The sequence below is a fragment of the Penicillium subrubescens genome (assembly GCF_028828155.1).
Source record: "Penicillium subrubescens strain IBT 31985 chromosome Unknown utg000004l_segment0_segment0, whole genome shotgun sequence".
In the NCBI taxonomy this organism is placed as follows: Eukaryota; Fungi; Ascomycota; class Eurotiomycetes; order Eurotiales; family Aspergillaceae; genus Penicillium; species Penicillium subrubescens.
In genome coordinates, this window is record NW_026643154.1 from 3,708,213 (window position 1) to 3,723,887 (window position 15,675).

The 15,675-nt window shown below is 48.8% G+C and overlaps 6 protein-coding genes across 6 annotated transcripts; 4 read left to right on the top strand and 2 right to left on the bottom strand.

The window, feature by feature from the left end:
* Positions 1 to 1,569: 1,569 nt before the first annotated feature.
* Positions 1,570 to 2,882, top strand: N7473_006376 (glycoside hydrolase family 5 protein; the record flags this gene model as incomplete). The annotated part of the gene is made up of 3 exons (XM_057152316.1): positions 1,570 to 2,295; positions 2,349 to 2,766; positions 2,824 to 2,882. 3 exons carry the CDS (start codon positions 1,570 to 1,572, stop codon positions 2,880 to 2,882), a joined length of 1,203 nt encoding a protein of 400 aa, XP_057010121.1.
* A 279-nt stretch (positions 2,883 to 3,161) lies between these two features.
* On the bottom strand, positions 3,162 to 4,020 carry N7473_006377 (GNAT family N-acetyltransferase; the record flags this gene model as incomplete). The annotated part of the gene is made up of 4 exons (XM_057152317.1): positions 3,162 to 3,415; positions 3,468 to 3,585; positions 3,635 to 3,924; positions 3,981 to 4,020. The coding sequence occupies 4 exons, from the start codon at positions 4,018 to 4,020 to the stop codon at positions 3,162 to 3,164; spliced, it is 702 nt and encodes a 233-aa protein (XP_057010122.1).
* Positions 4,021 to 5,961: 1,941 nt separating this feature from the next.
* N7473_006378 (uncharacterized protein) lies at positions 5,962 to 8,112 on the top strand (the record flags this gene model as incomplete). The annotated part of the gene is made up of 1 exon (XM_057152318.1): positions 5,962 to 8,112. One exon carries the CDS (start codon positions 5,962 to 5,964, stop codon positions 8,110 to 8,112), a length of 2,151 nt encoding a protein of 716 aa, XP_057010123.1.
* A 1,495-nt stretch (positions 8,113 to 9,607) lies between these two features.
* N7473_006379 (uncharacterized protein) lies at positions 9,608 to 9,988 on the top strand (the record flags this gene model as incomplete). Its single annotated transcript, XM_057152319.1, has 1 exon — positions 9,608 to 9,988. One exon carries the CDS (start codon positions 9,608 to 9,610, stop codon positions 9,986 to 9,988), a length of 381 nt encoding a protein of 126 aa, XP_057010124.1.
* Positions 9,989 to 10,571: 583 nt separating this feature from the next.
* On the bottom strand, positions 10,572 to 12,691 carry N7473_006380 (copper amine oxidase; the record flags this gene model as incomplete). The annotated part of the gene is made up of 3 exons (XM_057152320.1): positions 10,572 to 10,780; positions 10,840 to 11,748; positions 11,806 to 12,691. 3 exons carry the CDS (start codon positions 12,689 to 12,691, stop codon positions 10,572 to 10,574), a joined length of 2,004 nt encoding a protein of 667 aa, XP_057010125.1.
* Positions 12,692 to 14,138: 1,447 nt separating this feature from the next.
* N7473_006381 (uncharacterized protein) lies at positions 14,139 to 15,566 on the top strand (the record flags this gene model as incomplete). Its single annotated transcript, XM_057152321.1, has 1 exon — positions 14,139 to 15,566. The coding sequence occupies one exon, from the start codon at positions 14,139 to 14,141 to the stop codon at positions 15,564 to 15,566; it is 1,428 nt and encodes a 475-aa protein (XP_057010126.1).
* Between the last annotated feature and the right edge of the window lie 109 nt (positions 15,567 to 15,675).

The window sequence follows — 15,675 nt, forward strand, 5'->3', positions numbered from 1 at the left end:
ATTGTGGGTGGGACTTGGTGCTTTTTGGTCATTTACCTGGGGCACCCTTTCTTAGACTGTATGTACTGTATGACATTATGTTTAACTAGGGAGGAGGGTGCTAATCTTTACTGGTTGTGGTGGAACTGGCTGTACTCTGTAGAGCTTCTAGATTAGAAGCTACGTGTTTGCATGTACGGGCTAGCATGAGATTCGGCTAGGTAGGAGGTTTTCAATAACTTATGTGCGTGAGAGACGAGTACTAGCCAGGCTCAGGTAATTGAGGTAAGGAGGTGCATTTGACGTTGAATTTGAAGCTATTCCCAGTTTCTGGAATGGGCATCTCAGCAATTAAGAGTAGTGACCTCCGCTATTTTGTTGTTCCTAGAATTCACGTACGGCAGATATTCGTGCCCTTTGATCATTCTAGCCACACCCCTTAGCTTTCAAGTCAGATGGCATAGTATACTATAGGCTACTATCCAGGTTCTGGATATCGGGTGCTAGGGATACCTCTCTAGTTGAAGTGTCCTCGGCACAACAGATGGAAGCAATGAGGATAACCGCACTCTTATTCGTTTGTATGAGGAGAATAAATTGCTACCCAGCGCGAAAGTCTACGAGAACTGGGATTGTTAATGGAAGGGTTCGGGACGATTCCCTCCATACGACCTGATTTTACGGTTGGAGAGGTCTTGAACGATGCCACTTTCCTATTGAGTGGATGAGATGTGCTATCTTCTTGAGCACCGCGGAAGAATTGGCTGCGAATTGATGCGTGTATGAGGAATTAAATCAACAATCACCTCTATCATTGACGGTCGTTCATAAAAGAGCTTGAACCATACGGTAATCGCTAAATTCTAGATATACCGTGGTGATGTTCCTGTTAAAAAGTGCCGATTCTTTCTCGGAAAGTAACGACCGAGCCAAAATTTCCCCTCCGCCGAGTCTGAAACAGGGACCAAACAGTGTCTACCCGTGCAACAGGGGAAGATGGGAGAAGCTTAATCATAAATATGCCCATCGACTCTCCCTAGAAATACTATTAACTCTTCATGGCAATTCATGAAAACCAATATACAATTGTGACAATGTATCCCGACCAAAGATATGACGATCCCATCTGGCCTCGGGGGGCCGAATTGCTCCTCAGCTGGGCGATGTTCATGGCCTCAAACTTTCCTAATCATCGTCATCACAATGAAACAAGTTGCAGCAGGCAAAAAGGGAAATAACTCAAGGTAGCGCTCATAGAATAAGACCGTCGCCGAGAAGAGTAAGTAGAGGAACGCAAGCGGCGATACCGAGTCCAGATCCTCATGGGTTTCAAGAGCCGGAAGGCCAATTTCCCAATCAGGCAAATCGTCAATCCTGAAACACTGCACATCATTTCTTCTCTGGTCTTCCATTAAGGCTATGATCCTGCGGGACGGTTACATCCCCTGACAGAAGCTGATGCTGTTGAAGATTACTGGTGTGCCCCGGTAGATCGTGGGGTACCTGGAAATGATACTTAATTCAAGTCAGTCTCCTTGTCAATCAAATAGTTAGCCAGAGCAAAAAAAAAACCTCACCTTCAAGTCCACCATGGGTGTCTTCTCTCAAATTGTTGCGCTGGGCGCCTTGTCTACACTGGTTGCCGCCTGGTTGCCCAAAACCAACAAGGAAATTACGTCAAGTGATGGCACGAATCTATTCACGACCTCTAACGGCAAGATACGCGGTGTCAATTTGGGCTCCCAATTTATCTTTGAGCCATGGATTGGCGAGAGTGCCTGGAATGACATGGGCTGCGGTGGTCAAGCCTCGGAATTCGATTGCGTGAGCGCGCTTGGCCAGGATGCTGCCAACGGTGCGTTCCAGAAACACTGGGGTAGCTGGATCACCCAGGATGACATTGCTGAGATGATCAGCTATGGTCTGAACACCATCCGCGTGCCTGTCGGGTACTGGCTTCGCGAAGACTTGGTCTACTCGGATAGCGAGCACTTCCCTCAAGGTGGCCTCGACTATGTCAAGAAGGTCTGCGGCTGGGCCAGTGATGCTGGCATGTATATCATCATGGACCTGCACGGTGCCCCTGGTGCGCAGACACCCAAGAATGCTTTCACGGGTCAGATGGCCTCGGAGGCTGGGTTCTATGTGGATTATCAGTACGAGCGTGCGCTGAAGTTCCTCGAATGGATGACCGGTCTTGTTCACACTGTCAATGAGTTTCGCAATGTCGGCATGCTTGAGGTCGTCAATGAGCCTGTTCAGGACAATGATAAGGCTACCTCTATGCGTCAGAATTACTACCCCAAAGCTTTCGAAGTAAGTCTCCAAACGAATCCTGCATCGTCTAGTAGTACTAATCTTCGTTCCAGCGAATTCGCGCCAACGAGACCAGCGCCGGCATCAACAAAAACGACTACCTCCACATTCAGATGATGGACAAGCTCTGGGGCTCTGGAGACCCAAATCAGTACCTCAATGACCTATACTATGCCGCCTATGACGACCACCGATATCTGAAATGGGATACTAGCGTGGATGTCTCCCACGATAGCTACATCGGTGATTCTTGCAACGACAATCGTGACAGCGACGCACCCACCATCGTTGGCGAGTGGAGTCTGGCTGTTCCTGATGATGTTCAGTCAACCTCCGATTGGGACCCGAGCTCGAACACGGACTTTTACAAGAAGTGGTTTGCGGCGCAGGTACATTCGTATGAGAAGCAGCAGGGTTGGGTTTTTTGGACTTGGAAGTCTCAGTTGAATGATTACCGTTGGTCTTATCAAGGTGAGTCTGCACTCGTAGGGGGAGTTGGCAAAAGAGTCACTACTAATATGACTCTAGATGCTGTCAAGAGCGGTGTGATTCCAAAGGACCTGAACTCGCTCGAGAGTGTGTGCTAGACTGGCCACGCGCTCCCAATTATCTAAAAATTGAGATACAAGTCATTTTGTGAATTTCATCTATCATTTATTGTGCTCTCTATTTTCCTAAATTGAAAAATGAACATTCCTTCTGGTGTGCCAATCCAGGCCGTTTACCGTGTACTTATTCTCTTTCAAGTTAATGCTGTGCCATAGTCTAAACCGAGTCCAAATTCTTGAAGAAAAATTAGGAATTTGTACATTTTCTTAGAGACGACGAGTAAATTAGAGAAATGGCGGGAGATAACAATAATCATGTTAGGATGAAGAAGTATGACCAGACTCCTGCTCAGGCCACCAGACCATTCCCCACAAGGGCACACCCGGACCACCAGGTTGGATATTAGCATTGCTGTCAACCTTGCCCTTCCCCAGCGTGACCTCCTCAATTTCCTCAAAGCCCATCGAGAGGTATAGCTTACGGGAGTTGGGAGTTGTGGCTTCGAGCCAGATTGGAACGTTTTCAAGCTGAGCCTTCCTCATGTTTTCGCGCATGATGGCTTTTGCGAGACCTACGGTACAATTAGTAATTTCCCGTAAGTAGTCCAAGGCAGGTGGTCAGACCTTTCCCACGGTGCTCGACCTCGGTTCCTATGCTGAAGATGTAGTAATACCGCTTCTTCCCGCGAAGACCGATCTTCTTAGCATTGTCGGTCATGCCTGAGAATTCGGACCAGAGACGCTGAGGAAATCAGCTGTGAGTTTCACTTTCATCTTTGCGGGAATTGTACCTTGAACCCAGAAGCCCCCATCTTCCACAGGACACCGGCAAAGCCAGCATAGAAAAGGGTCCACAAGCTGTCCACATGTCGACCCGGGGGAATAACGACAGACGCAGCTTTCCATCCATCAGCCTCGGTGATCAGCGCGTCGTTGAGTAAAGCCGACTTGACGAGGATGGACCAGTACGTCGGTAGATACGCTAGCCGCTCTTCCTTTGGCATATCCAGTAGCATGTACGTGATGACTGGATCATCGTCAAAGACCCGGCCGTTCAAGCGCGCAACTGGCGCCAGCATCTCTGTGTATAGTCAGAACAGCTTGAGACGAATGTGGAGGCTGGGATATATTGCGTACCTTGTCTGCCATGAGTGAGAGGAACTGGCGTTTGCGCCATGGCTATTGAGGATAGATCTTGGCTCAGAGGTACCGGGCCATATGATGATGGTGAAAATTTGCGCAGCCTGAACGCTGTCTGCTGGCCATGCTGGTCGTTAGTGGCGAGAAGAGGTTGCGCGTTCAGGTGAACCCGTGGCCGACGCCGACGACGTAATCGATTTCTTATGTAAGCGCCGAGCTCAACCGAAAATTTAAGGTTAAAAGTCTAACTGGTCTACCAAGGGACGATCTGGTCTCAGTACTATTTTGCTTCATGATCTCAGATTCAAGGATTTCTCATTGAGGCCTTTCCTCATTACTGAAGTCTTAGCTGTGAAGCTCCCCAAGCGGCCCCAGAGGATGACTACTGATGTGGATACATTGACACACGAAAGTGGAGCTCTCCGAGCTGTCAACGCAAAATCTTTTTGGGTCAACCCCCAGACGCACCAGATTTGCCCTCGAGGACTTTCAGCGAGAGTCAACTCATGAAAGCCCTGAATAACACAACGAAATAGCTTGGTATTGTGAAGTCGGTGCTCATTATCTTGCTGTATACCGTAGGGCTTGAAAGGGACGTTCTGCGAGTTCCGAAAGCACGGCTATTCAGGCCATTTCTTGTTGCTGATAGCCCCTACATCGTGGAAGTCACAGTCGAACTCTTCACCTCCCGTCTCTCTTCATTTTTTTTTAGATATCTTGGTGAGTTATAGAAAGAAAGTGGATTTGGGGACCTACACTACAGAATATGGCCCGTCTACGACTGTCCGAACAGGCTTTGGAGAAGCTAGGATCTTCATAGCTACATTTGACTCCGGCTATGCTAGTGGAAGTTCGCACGAATTAGTCCCCTGAATTTTAAATTTCTAAGTAATCCCACTGCGTTTCCTCCTACTCATGAAGTCGCTATGGCAACAACGAAACTCTGGCGGCCTACGGAGTAGAGTGGAACAGCTTTACGGAGCCCACTGTGTCCAGCCACAGTCTCGACCCATTTCTGAGTACGACGAGTGCATACAAGAAATCGACAAGAATCACAGAGGGATAGAATAATGCTCTACCAAGTAGTGCCCTGATGCAGCTCCTGCTGTACCAGACAAGCTTGTAGGGAGAAAAAAGAAAGTCCTCGTGCATCCATTTCTAGAAGCTGTCAGTCGAACACGTCTTTCCAATAAAAGAATGGTCAAAGTGAGACCCATATAGCGGTTCACGCCAGTTGGTTTTCACTCTAGCGTTCTTGCGGGAGAGACCGCCCCTGCAGTTTCCGCCAGTTGATCCGAGACTTGCCGATCCTGTCATTGGCCGTGGCTTCCTCTAGCTTTCAACGAAGAACTCTGCACTCCGTCTCATTGGCTAGACTGACGCCTCCATATCCGGCTCATGTTTCCATACTTTTCTACAGGCACGCTTATGTGTACGTTGGGAGCTAAGGAGGTGGGATCGTGGCTGTCCTAACTAGATGCTATGTCGCGTGTAGAGTTTTTGCTCCCAATTTTTTCTCCGACCAGCTTGGTGGACCTGGTCTTTGTTTACAATTTACCTAAATAGGACTAAGGCTGTTGGCTCTCTTTAAAACTCCCTTTCTGCCAGTTCGTGATTGATTTTTGTTCCTAGCTGCTCTGAAGGTCAGGTCTTCCGAGTCCGGGTCAGAATTCAAGCAGAATTTGGGAAAGGTAAGCTCTTACGACCATTTGTGACTGCAGGATGTTATGGGGCTGGTGCAGAGTTCTCATTGGATTAAACAGAGGGTCCTTCATCTGCAACAGTTGGATTAATCCAGGCTGGAACGTGAATCACTCGTAAAATTGAGGAGCTGAGCGATTGAGTGCGAGTGTGAACTGTAGCTGATTAGGTCTAGGCTCATATTTTGACTCTGTCTGGTTCGATTCTCCTCCTCGCCTTGGCACTCCAGCAGTATAACGGAGAGGTCTATCACCATCTGCATCTTGCATCTATATTGATGGCGAGGTTCAAGGATAAAAGAGCCCCTGGGAGCAAGAGTCAATTCCACAGGAATCTCAGCCCGGAGGTTCAGCCTCCCAGCCCTGAAGGACCTGGCTCTGCCACACGACCAAGAATTAACCGAATTCTGAGTGACGAAGACGAGGCTGAAGTTGCGCAGTGGTTGAATCGTTGGCTGGATCATGGCTTTCCCCTAGAAAACCAGAAGCAGGTGAGTGCGTTTGTGCGATATTTCATGCACATCACCAATCATCCAAACAAGGATGTTGGTGTAGGTGATGAATTCTATGAAAGCCTGTTTAAACGGAATGGCACCGTCAAGGACCGAGTTTATGCTGCGCGCCAGGCATGCAAAAGTGCGAAACTCAAAAATGAAGACAAGAAAGCTAAGGAAGAAAGGCTTTCAAGATTCCCTGCTTTTCTCAGACACCGGCAGCAGGTATTAGAAGTCCAGTTCAAGCACATTTATGTGTTTGGGGACACTGGATTTGTGACAGCAATATCCTCGGAGCATCAAGGATTATGCATTGAGGCCTCGACTCGCGACGATGGAGATCATCGGAGAATAACCTCTGCCGTTATTTGTGCAAGTTATGACAATCGATTCTTATCGCCTTACTTGATTTCAAAGACGGGCACTGTCAATCGAAACAGAATGGTGTACAAAACTGTGTCCACCTCGTTTGCAGTCAAGCCATGGGCCAACACAGAATTTTTCCTGGACTGGATTGACTTCGTCTTTGAAGAAGAGACCAAACCGCCCAGGTTCAGAGGTCATGACGCACCAGCGCGACTTCTACTCGTTGATGGGGTCCGGTACGGGATCACTCCGGAAATCTTCATGAGCTGTTGGAAGAAAGACATCTACCTGTTATGTATTCCGCACAAAGGCTCCACATTCTTCAATCCGCTGGAGTGTGGAGTATTTTCGAAGATGCACAAGGTCTATGCGGACGATGTGGTCACCAGATATCGAGAAGAGAAAAAGGCTTTCGTGCAGACCCCGGAAGACATGACAAGCTTCATTCTGCGATTGCTGGATCGAGATCTGTTGAAAGGCCGACTAGGAAAGGCATGGGTCAAGAGCCATCTCTATTCTGAGGATGAGGTAGCTCTCCGCAAATATGTCAAGGGGATTCCTGCAACGCCTGCACCTGTGAGTCCAGCAAAGACAAGAACAAGATCGGTAGCTCAGCACCAAGTTGTTCAAGATCAGCCAATGTCTCCGCCACGGTCTTCCCGGCAGGCCGAGGAGACTCGGCACACTCGTGGGTCAACAACCGATTCTGGAAGTACATCAGATGAGACACCTGAAAGACAGCGGCCGTCGAAGTCCAGTAACCGGCCTTCATCTATGAATGGCCCAAGGAGGGAACCTAGGAATGCCCCATCAAGTCAATCTCTAGCATCACCATCACGGGCCCATGGTTACACGCGAAATTCAGAGATACCCGAGCAGCAGAGCGTTGAAACCTCCGATGAGGACATGTCTGAGGAAGATGATTCTGACTATGAAGATTTTGGTAACACGGCTTCAGAGAATGAGTTCCCTCATGATGAGGATTCTGTCCAAGCAGCGTCGCCACGCAACAACGTTACTTCTACCTCTCGAGAATCTCCACTGTCTCATCAACGGCCGTCCCCGGTCACATCATGCTACATGTCTGGTGAAGTGGCTCAAAATGACGCCCGACCAGTTGCTCTTTCTGTTGAGATCAATTCTCGTGCTTCTTTACAGCCAAATGTGGATGCCTATAGGCCTAGAGACAACCAATCCGCCGATACAGACAGGCTGACCGATAATACCGACAATACTTGGACTGGGGAAGGTCTTCAGAAAGCTTATAAGATGCAAATCCGGGCGCTTTCAGATCCCAAAACGCCGCAATCTCAGAGGAGAGCATATGAGCAGAAGCTTCTAGCCTTGGCCCCCATTCTCACCGGCTTTGCCCCGGGAACCATCACTGCTCTACAAGCACTCACAAAGACATGCTCAACTAAAAGTCAGAGCCATTCAGCTTCACCTCGGCCTCTGACACCACAAACGAACAAAAAAGCCAGGGTCAGAAAGCGGAAGTCTGACAACCAAAGCGGGCATCTTCGAACAGACCGAGGACCTCGCCAAATGAACAGCCGCAATCAGTTTTGATCGATACCACGGCTCAAAAATTTCCAATCATTTTATAAAGAACCTTTCTTTTTTAACACCTAGATTGAGGGTCACCTCTTTTTCCTTTCGTTTTATAAATCAGACTTTCATTCATCTTCTGCTTGTTCTGTTGTATGATTTGCCTTATCTTTGACTTCCAACCCAATGAATTGCAGATATCAATATCTCATTACACTTATTGTTAAAGTAAGTAACTTACATGCTCAAAAGATCAGAGTCATTGGAACTAAACTAGTCGAAACCTCCACCTTATCCTGATACACTAGATTTACAAGGACCTCATTGTGTGTAGGAGCGTTCAGGAGGAAGGGCCATCAAACCTTTCTCAAACCCTTTCCCATAATTGCCCGGAAGCCGTCTTCTGTATCATTTCGGATTGCCCATGTGCGACTTCACTCTTGCCTTTCCTCCTCCCTCAACTTCGGTCTGCTATTGAGAGCCTCTCAATCCCATCGGCCCCCCTTGCTTCCTTCCTTCTTTTTCACTCCGTCTCTTACCATTTCCTGTTGGCGGTGCTAATCAAACCGCTCAAATTCGGCCTTTGAACCGCTAGCACCTTCATTCTGAATCACAACTCTCCCCTCTGCATTCTACTGAAAACACTGACCAGTGAAATGAAATCTTACTTTCATCTATCCCACCTCCTTTGATCTTCCATCGTCTCGTTCTGGTCTCTATATTTTTACTCAAATCTTCTTTCATTCACGCCTCGGGTGTTTCTACAACTTGCTCCTCTTCGTCCCATCTCCGATCGATAACTACTTTCTCAATACCGGCCTTCACAGGTACAGAGCTCTTGATTATCATTTCTCACAGAACATCCGGTAAGTGAAGCGGCTCAGCCAGAGGGTCGAAGATGTGCATCGGTCGTCTCCTTGCAGCCGCTTACCATTATCATTGGCAAGGTATCGTTCACGCGAAGAACGCCACAGGACCTTGACTCAAGTCGAGGCTTCAGAATTCTACCCCCAAATCCTCTTCTCGCCCTGGAAATCCTTCAACCCTCACTGGTGTTCTATCCGACATTCTTCTGATCAGCCCTGCGGCTCTCGATTGATGAGGAAAGCCACTTGGAAGGACGAAGAGTTCGAGAAAGGGGCCCAAGAGTCCTTCGAAAGGAACCCCGGGTAATGCAGCGGCTCAATTCCGTCCAGGTTCTTCGAGTCCCTGTCGGAACTGGAGGCTACGGCACCACTCTGGTGAAGCCTGCCCCAGCACCAGACCCCAGTCCAAACAAAGGACCAAGCACAATACCTCGCAGAGAGCCCAGCAGGCAAATTATGGCAGGCCCCAGTACAGCCAGAACTGTTTCTCATGCAATATGAAGCTCGAACAATAAAAAAAGGTCACAAGATCCCTCCTCTCACACAGCCCAGACTGCCCATGAGGAAAATGCCACCAATTCGAAAGATTCGAAGACATCACGGATATCCAACGACTCTCATACCCCAAACGGACATCAAAAGAGAAGAAAATGCTGAAGAGGGTTAACAGTCCTTTCGATGCCACGTCACCCATATCGAAGAAACAATGCAAATGGAAGGTGATCGAGGCATACAAGGAGATTAGCGCCGCATATGCTGCACTCGAACGACCGTTAACCGCAAAGTCGGCCTCGCTGGGAAGCAACGAAGATGGTTCCGCTTCCCACCTGGGAGTTTCGCATGCCAACAAAAATGGCATGGAGTCGGGGATTCTTGATGGCAATGTTCATAAGACAGCACGCGATAATATAAGCAGCTGTGATGAAGGTCATAACCAAGATCTAGCCATTGGATTGGGAAATGGCCATGACCAGGGATGCGAGCGGGATAATTGCAGGAGTCGAAGCAAACAAGAAATGGAAAAAATATGAAGAAGCGCCGAAGGGAACGGTGGAGAGGGGTTTGAGGTCACCACAGATGATCGTCACGGATATAACCGTGAGGGTGAATGGGAGGAGCTGCCTGAATCGGATTTGAAAAGCTTCAACCTTGCTCCCGATGGGAGTTTCATCTATGTGCAGTCGCTCTGGCAAAAGTTCCGAGGTTTCCATACCAGTTTTGTGGTCAATGGACAGCGCAAGAAGATCAATATTGGTGATGAAATCTATCGATCGAGGTGGTATGGAGATATTGACGGCTGGCCGAAGCCCAAATGAGAAAGAGATTTTGAATCGGGTTGAAATGTGTAACGAATTTCCTTTGCCGCTTGTATGATTATTTGATTTGGATCGACATAGTCGAATACTTCAGGTCTTTTTTTTTTTTTTTTTTTTTTTTTTTTCAAAAACACTCACCAGAAACTAGGCATTTAAAATAAGGGTTATGGACAACAGGATGATGTAGGAAGGTATCTATTTCATGGGCTATATACGTAAGTCATGTATGTGCCCTGTCGCTTGCATGTCATTATATTGAGAAACAATTATTGTCCAAGTTGAATTTGAACGCGAGACTTTAGAGCTTCACCTGGTTCCGATCCTGAGGTCCAGAGCAGCAAGAAGGTTCCGGGTGCTGAGTGGACTGGTTGAACGACTGCGACGACTGCGGAACGTCCAGGGCCGGGTTCTTGGTGAAGAAACCATCTGGCTTGAGCATGACGCTGACACGCTCCATGGGCATCACAGGGAAATCCTCAATGCGGGGATTGTGGGTAAGACCGAATGCTGCAGGATTTGTGAGATGATATTGCTAGTATGGTCGGAATCATTGTGTAGTAACTTACTGTGCCAGAGAACGAGGTCTTCATCCTCCACATTATCGTTTCGTGCAGCCCACACTTCAACTCCCTCGGATTTCTTGCTCTGGTTGGTGAACTCGCCGGCAGCGAAGAGCTCATCGTCCTGGTATTTGGTCACCCAGATAGGGCGCGTGGCAAATTGCGCACGCTTCGCGCTGAAGGACTTGGGGTGGGCCAAAATCATCTGGCTTGGACTGGTCTGCAGCTTATAAGCGATGGGGTGGTGGGTAACTGGGTTGATGATGTTGTCGTTGCGGATCTTGAATACACGGTGCTTCTCAACGCTGGTCAATGCACTGCCGCTTTGCTTGATGACATTCTTCTCGGTGGTGTATCCAACCAGCCAAGGGTTTGAGTCATCCTCAGGCATTGGCACGCTATCCTCGTAATAGATAGTATTCTTGTATCCATCCAGAGCAGGATCAATTCGCAGAGAGAACATGTGCTGGTGGTTAGGAGCCATCACTCCTGGCCCCACGTTGGTGCCCCATGGTACGGTCTGGCCGTCGGTATTATCGAAAGGAACAGTTGATAGAATACCCGTCGCACGAACCTCAAGCTCGATATTGGCAGCTTGATCGAGGATGAACGCGAAGATATACTCATAATTGGCCACAGTACAGATCATCTGCACCACGAGCTGTCGGTTGCGCACAACTGTTGCAGCACCACTGCGATAGTTGGTATGCTTATGCTGCAGACCGTTATCCTGCTCGTGCATGCAAATCACATTCTTAAGTTGGATGGGTTCACCCTTGGCGTCGGTGCGGAAACCATCGAAATATTTGATATGACCAAGGCAGTCGCAGCCAAGGGAGAGCTGGTTTGCCGTAATACCGAAGCCAACGTCACCAACATCAAAGGCCTGCTTACGGTGGTAAGGGGCACGAGGGTCTGACAGCGTTAGCTATAGGTCACTCTAAGTGAGAAGCAAGGGGATGTAAAACCTACCGCCATAAGGAACAGTCATCTCTGAAAACGACAAGCGATAGAAGGTATTGCGGCCATCATAGGTCACATTGTGCAGGACCAAGCCCTCACGGTTGTTGAAGCCGACGCGGAAGCGCCATTTCTGCCATGAGACTGCATTTCCAATGACATTGAATGATGCACCCTCCGGTTGTTGCACGATATATGGCTTCAGATCAGTGCGCAGTGGCTCATCAAGCAATTCGTGGGCGTACTGGACTGCAGGCACCTGCTTCCACGGCTGTGTCTCTGTAGTCTGGGAATCGGCTCCACCGGGGAGGTAATCCATGCGCACCAGTTCATGAGTGATGCCGTCGAAAACGGGAGAGAATTTGCAAGGGATGGAGTATTGGTTGTTTTGTGGGTGGTCAACGACCACAATATACATATAGCATTGGAACAACCGTCGAGATTCATTGGCATCCTCAGTACCATAGATCCACGGGTCCAGGCAAACCGACATGCCCGCTGGAAGCTTGAGCTTCTCAATCTCCGCCTGAACGGCTGGGTGGCTCAGGCAAATGGTCTCAATCTCCATCATCTCGTCAATATCCACAGGGCCCTGCACCTCCTTAGGGAGTTCCTTCATTGAAGCAATGGACTTGGTGTCCGCGTTCAGAATGGCCTTAAAGAACGAGCCATTGTCAAGACGATGGAACATAGCCATCAACAAGCGCGCCGGCTTGCGAGGGCGTGGCTTGCCGAGTCGCTCAGCCTCGAGATAGGGGATGGTCTCATGCTTGGTGGGTTCTTGAAGATCAATGCGCTTGTACCGCAACTTGACACCGGGGAAAGCGGCCTCCAGAATGCGAACAGCCAGTTGGATCTCCCCAGGGGTGATAGGATCAAAGGGGTGGAGAGAAGTCATGATGGCGACGAGGTTTGATAATCTAGCAAAGGCCAAAAGGCGACATTGAAGCGTTTTATGTGGTTCTCCAGGCCCTAGGCCCCCCAGATGTGACCATCCTCTTTTTGGCAAATCTTTCGACCAGGCGGGGTTTGTCTGGTTTGTCCGATGATTCGTCCAATATGATCCACTTGGGCGCATCTTTGCCTGTAAATGGGTTAGCGCGTAAAAATTGGCAGGGGAAGCCCCAATTCGCGCCTGGAGGCCTGATAGACCAGACTATTTCTATTGGCTCGTGAGGCTACGCAGTCTCCGATTCTCCAAGGTTTTTGGAGTAATATTAGCACACAGCTCGTATCAACGAACAGACGCGTGGTGAATCAGCAATAGTTGATCTACGTTACCGAGCGTAAGTTTAGCTGCTTGAGGTATGAAAATCCGTTGAAGCTTTATCTGTGTATACCTAGCTCTTGGTTTTTTTTAATAATGTATTCTAAGCGACTATGAAAAATTCGGGTGGTCCATGCGACCGTAGTGGCGATGTATATTCTCGCCGACAAAGCAAGCAGAGCTGTACCTAAACTCACCCGTCTTCCCTAGGGTGCTTCATAGGTTTGAACTACCTGTATTCCATTGGAAGAGATGAGCTTTCTTGTATGCCCGTACATATTTGTACTATGTCTGAAAATCTCAATTCCTCGAATATTTTGCTATTAGGTAGGCTCTACCTTGCATATGGAGAGATTTCGATGAACGTCGGAGACCTGTGTCGGAAGCCTGTAATTATTCATTCCATACGATTAACTCCTGATGATCAAAAAAATTGCCCGACCCAATCAGTTATTGAATGATTTTATGTGCAAGATTACCTTGCCCTGCCCACGTTCTGGTAAGGAGAGTATTTCGTCATCGTACGCGCTGGAATGTCCCGCGTAGGGGGTGCTTCCACTACCAGGGAGTACATTTGGTACCTCCATCGGCTCCTCTCAAAGTAAACTTTGTTTTGTCCTTGTTAGTGTCACCCCTCAGGTCTCTTGGTTCCAAATTTGATAGCAATTTGTATTCTATCGCTGCTCTGAGGGTGTTATTTTGGAATTATTGAGGGATGAATCGTGTAGTCGTGTTGTTCAAGGTTGGCCCTTGATCCAGCGATTCAAGCCACCTACAGGAGCCAAGGTGGGATGGAATTCAGGGCTGCTACTGTCCATATCAGATCGCCTCCTTGAATCCAACGCGAGAGGAACATTCCTGATCTTCACTGGGCTAGACCTTTTCGCGTCAAGATATAAAGACTAGTCGCGTCTGCTGTCGCGTGTCTGATTGTAGTTTCTAAGCCCGACAACGACAACAAAACGCCGACGACCTTTTCGACCACGTTTAAGTAGACTTCACAGCCAGCGACAGACGCAAAATACTCTACTACAGTGCAATTGGCCGAATTGACTCCTTTCACCTTCCTGAGATTCAAATGCGCTGGAGCATCTCCGCACCGCTTCTCGCGGCTATAGGAGCAGACTATGCCTTCGCATATCACCACCATCATGGGAGACATCACCATGTCCATCTCAAGCCTCATGCCCAGAAATTAGAGCCGAGGGATGTTGACTGGCTGGACCGCATCCCGGCGGACATGAAGGTAGAGACTCGCACTACCACTACCACGACCACAGTCTTCGCGGACTGTCCATCCACTATCACCATCGAGCCCGCCACCACCACAATCCTTGCCGAATTAATACATGTCCCAACAAATGGAGTAGCTGTTCCAGCGCCTGCAGTGCCCAAACCACAGAAGCCGGAGTGGATCAAGTCGATGCCAACAAACTTGATGTCGACCAACTCAATGCCGAGTGAAGCTATCTCTGCTCCAACCCATATCGCAAAGCCTGGCCCGACACTGGATGAGCAAATAACTACAATCGACATGACCACGACAGTAACGAAGCTTCAAACTGTCGATGCAAGCACCAAGAGCAGCAATGTGGCCCCATCATTGGCGTCTACCACCTCCGTCGAAACAAAATCAGACGCGATGCCGCCTGCGTCTCCAATACCAACAGCTCCAGCAAAGATCGATGCACCCCTAGCTCTAGGTCTTCTTCCTTCGCTCCCACAACTCCCACAGGTGCTCGAAGACACACCAAAAGATGTTGTCTCAGAACTCCCACTTTCTGACCTTCCAACTTTGCCATTGAGCCAAATCCTGAATCCCAACGGACCTTCAGTACCAGCGAATCTCGACTGGACCGCTATCCCAAAAGATGGAGACTTTGCGATTAAGGGCTTTGGCGGACGAAGTAAGCCGTCAGGAACACAGATAAAGTACCACGGCAATGTCGGCATTCCCTGGGGAAGCAATGTTATCTCCGTGAGTCCGACCGAGGCACATCAATACAAGTACGTGGTGCAATTTAATGGCGCAAACACCAAGCCTTGGACAATCACGATTTGGAACAAGGTCGGGCCTGATGGTAAAATGGACGGGTGGTATGGCCACTCCGCATTGACGTTTGTTCTCGCGCCCGGTGAGACCCGGTACGTCGCTTTTGATGAAGATTCTGAGGGTGCTTGGGGTGCAGCACCTGGAACCAATGGTCTACCGGTGGATAATTGGGGTGGTTTCACGTCAACTTGGGGAGAATTCTCGTTCGGAGATGCGGAGAATGATGGCTGGTCCGGTTGGGATGTTTCCGCTATTCAGGCGCAGCTCGCGCATCAAGATGTGCAGGGCATGCGGATTTGTATGGCTGATGGGAAGGGGTGCTCTATCATTACGCCACAGGCTAAGAAGGTGGTTGATGCTTATACTGCGTCTGAGCGACATCACGATGGAATTGGGGGTGCGGCTTCACCTGGGCCTGTAAGGCTAGTGGTGGATATTGATTACCAGGGTTAATAATAATGTCTAGTGTTTAATGTACAAACGGAACGTGGATGTTCTTCTCTGTGGAAATTTCATTTTATACACGAGTTTCTCTAGTCCACATCCATGCTTGGAGCTCCCT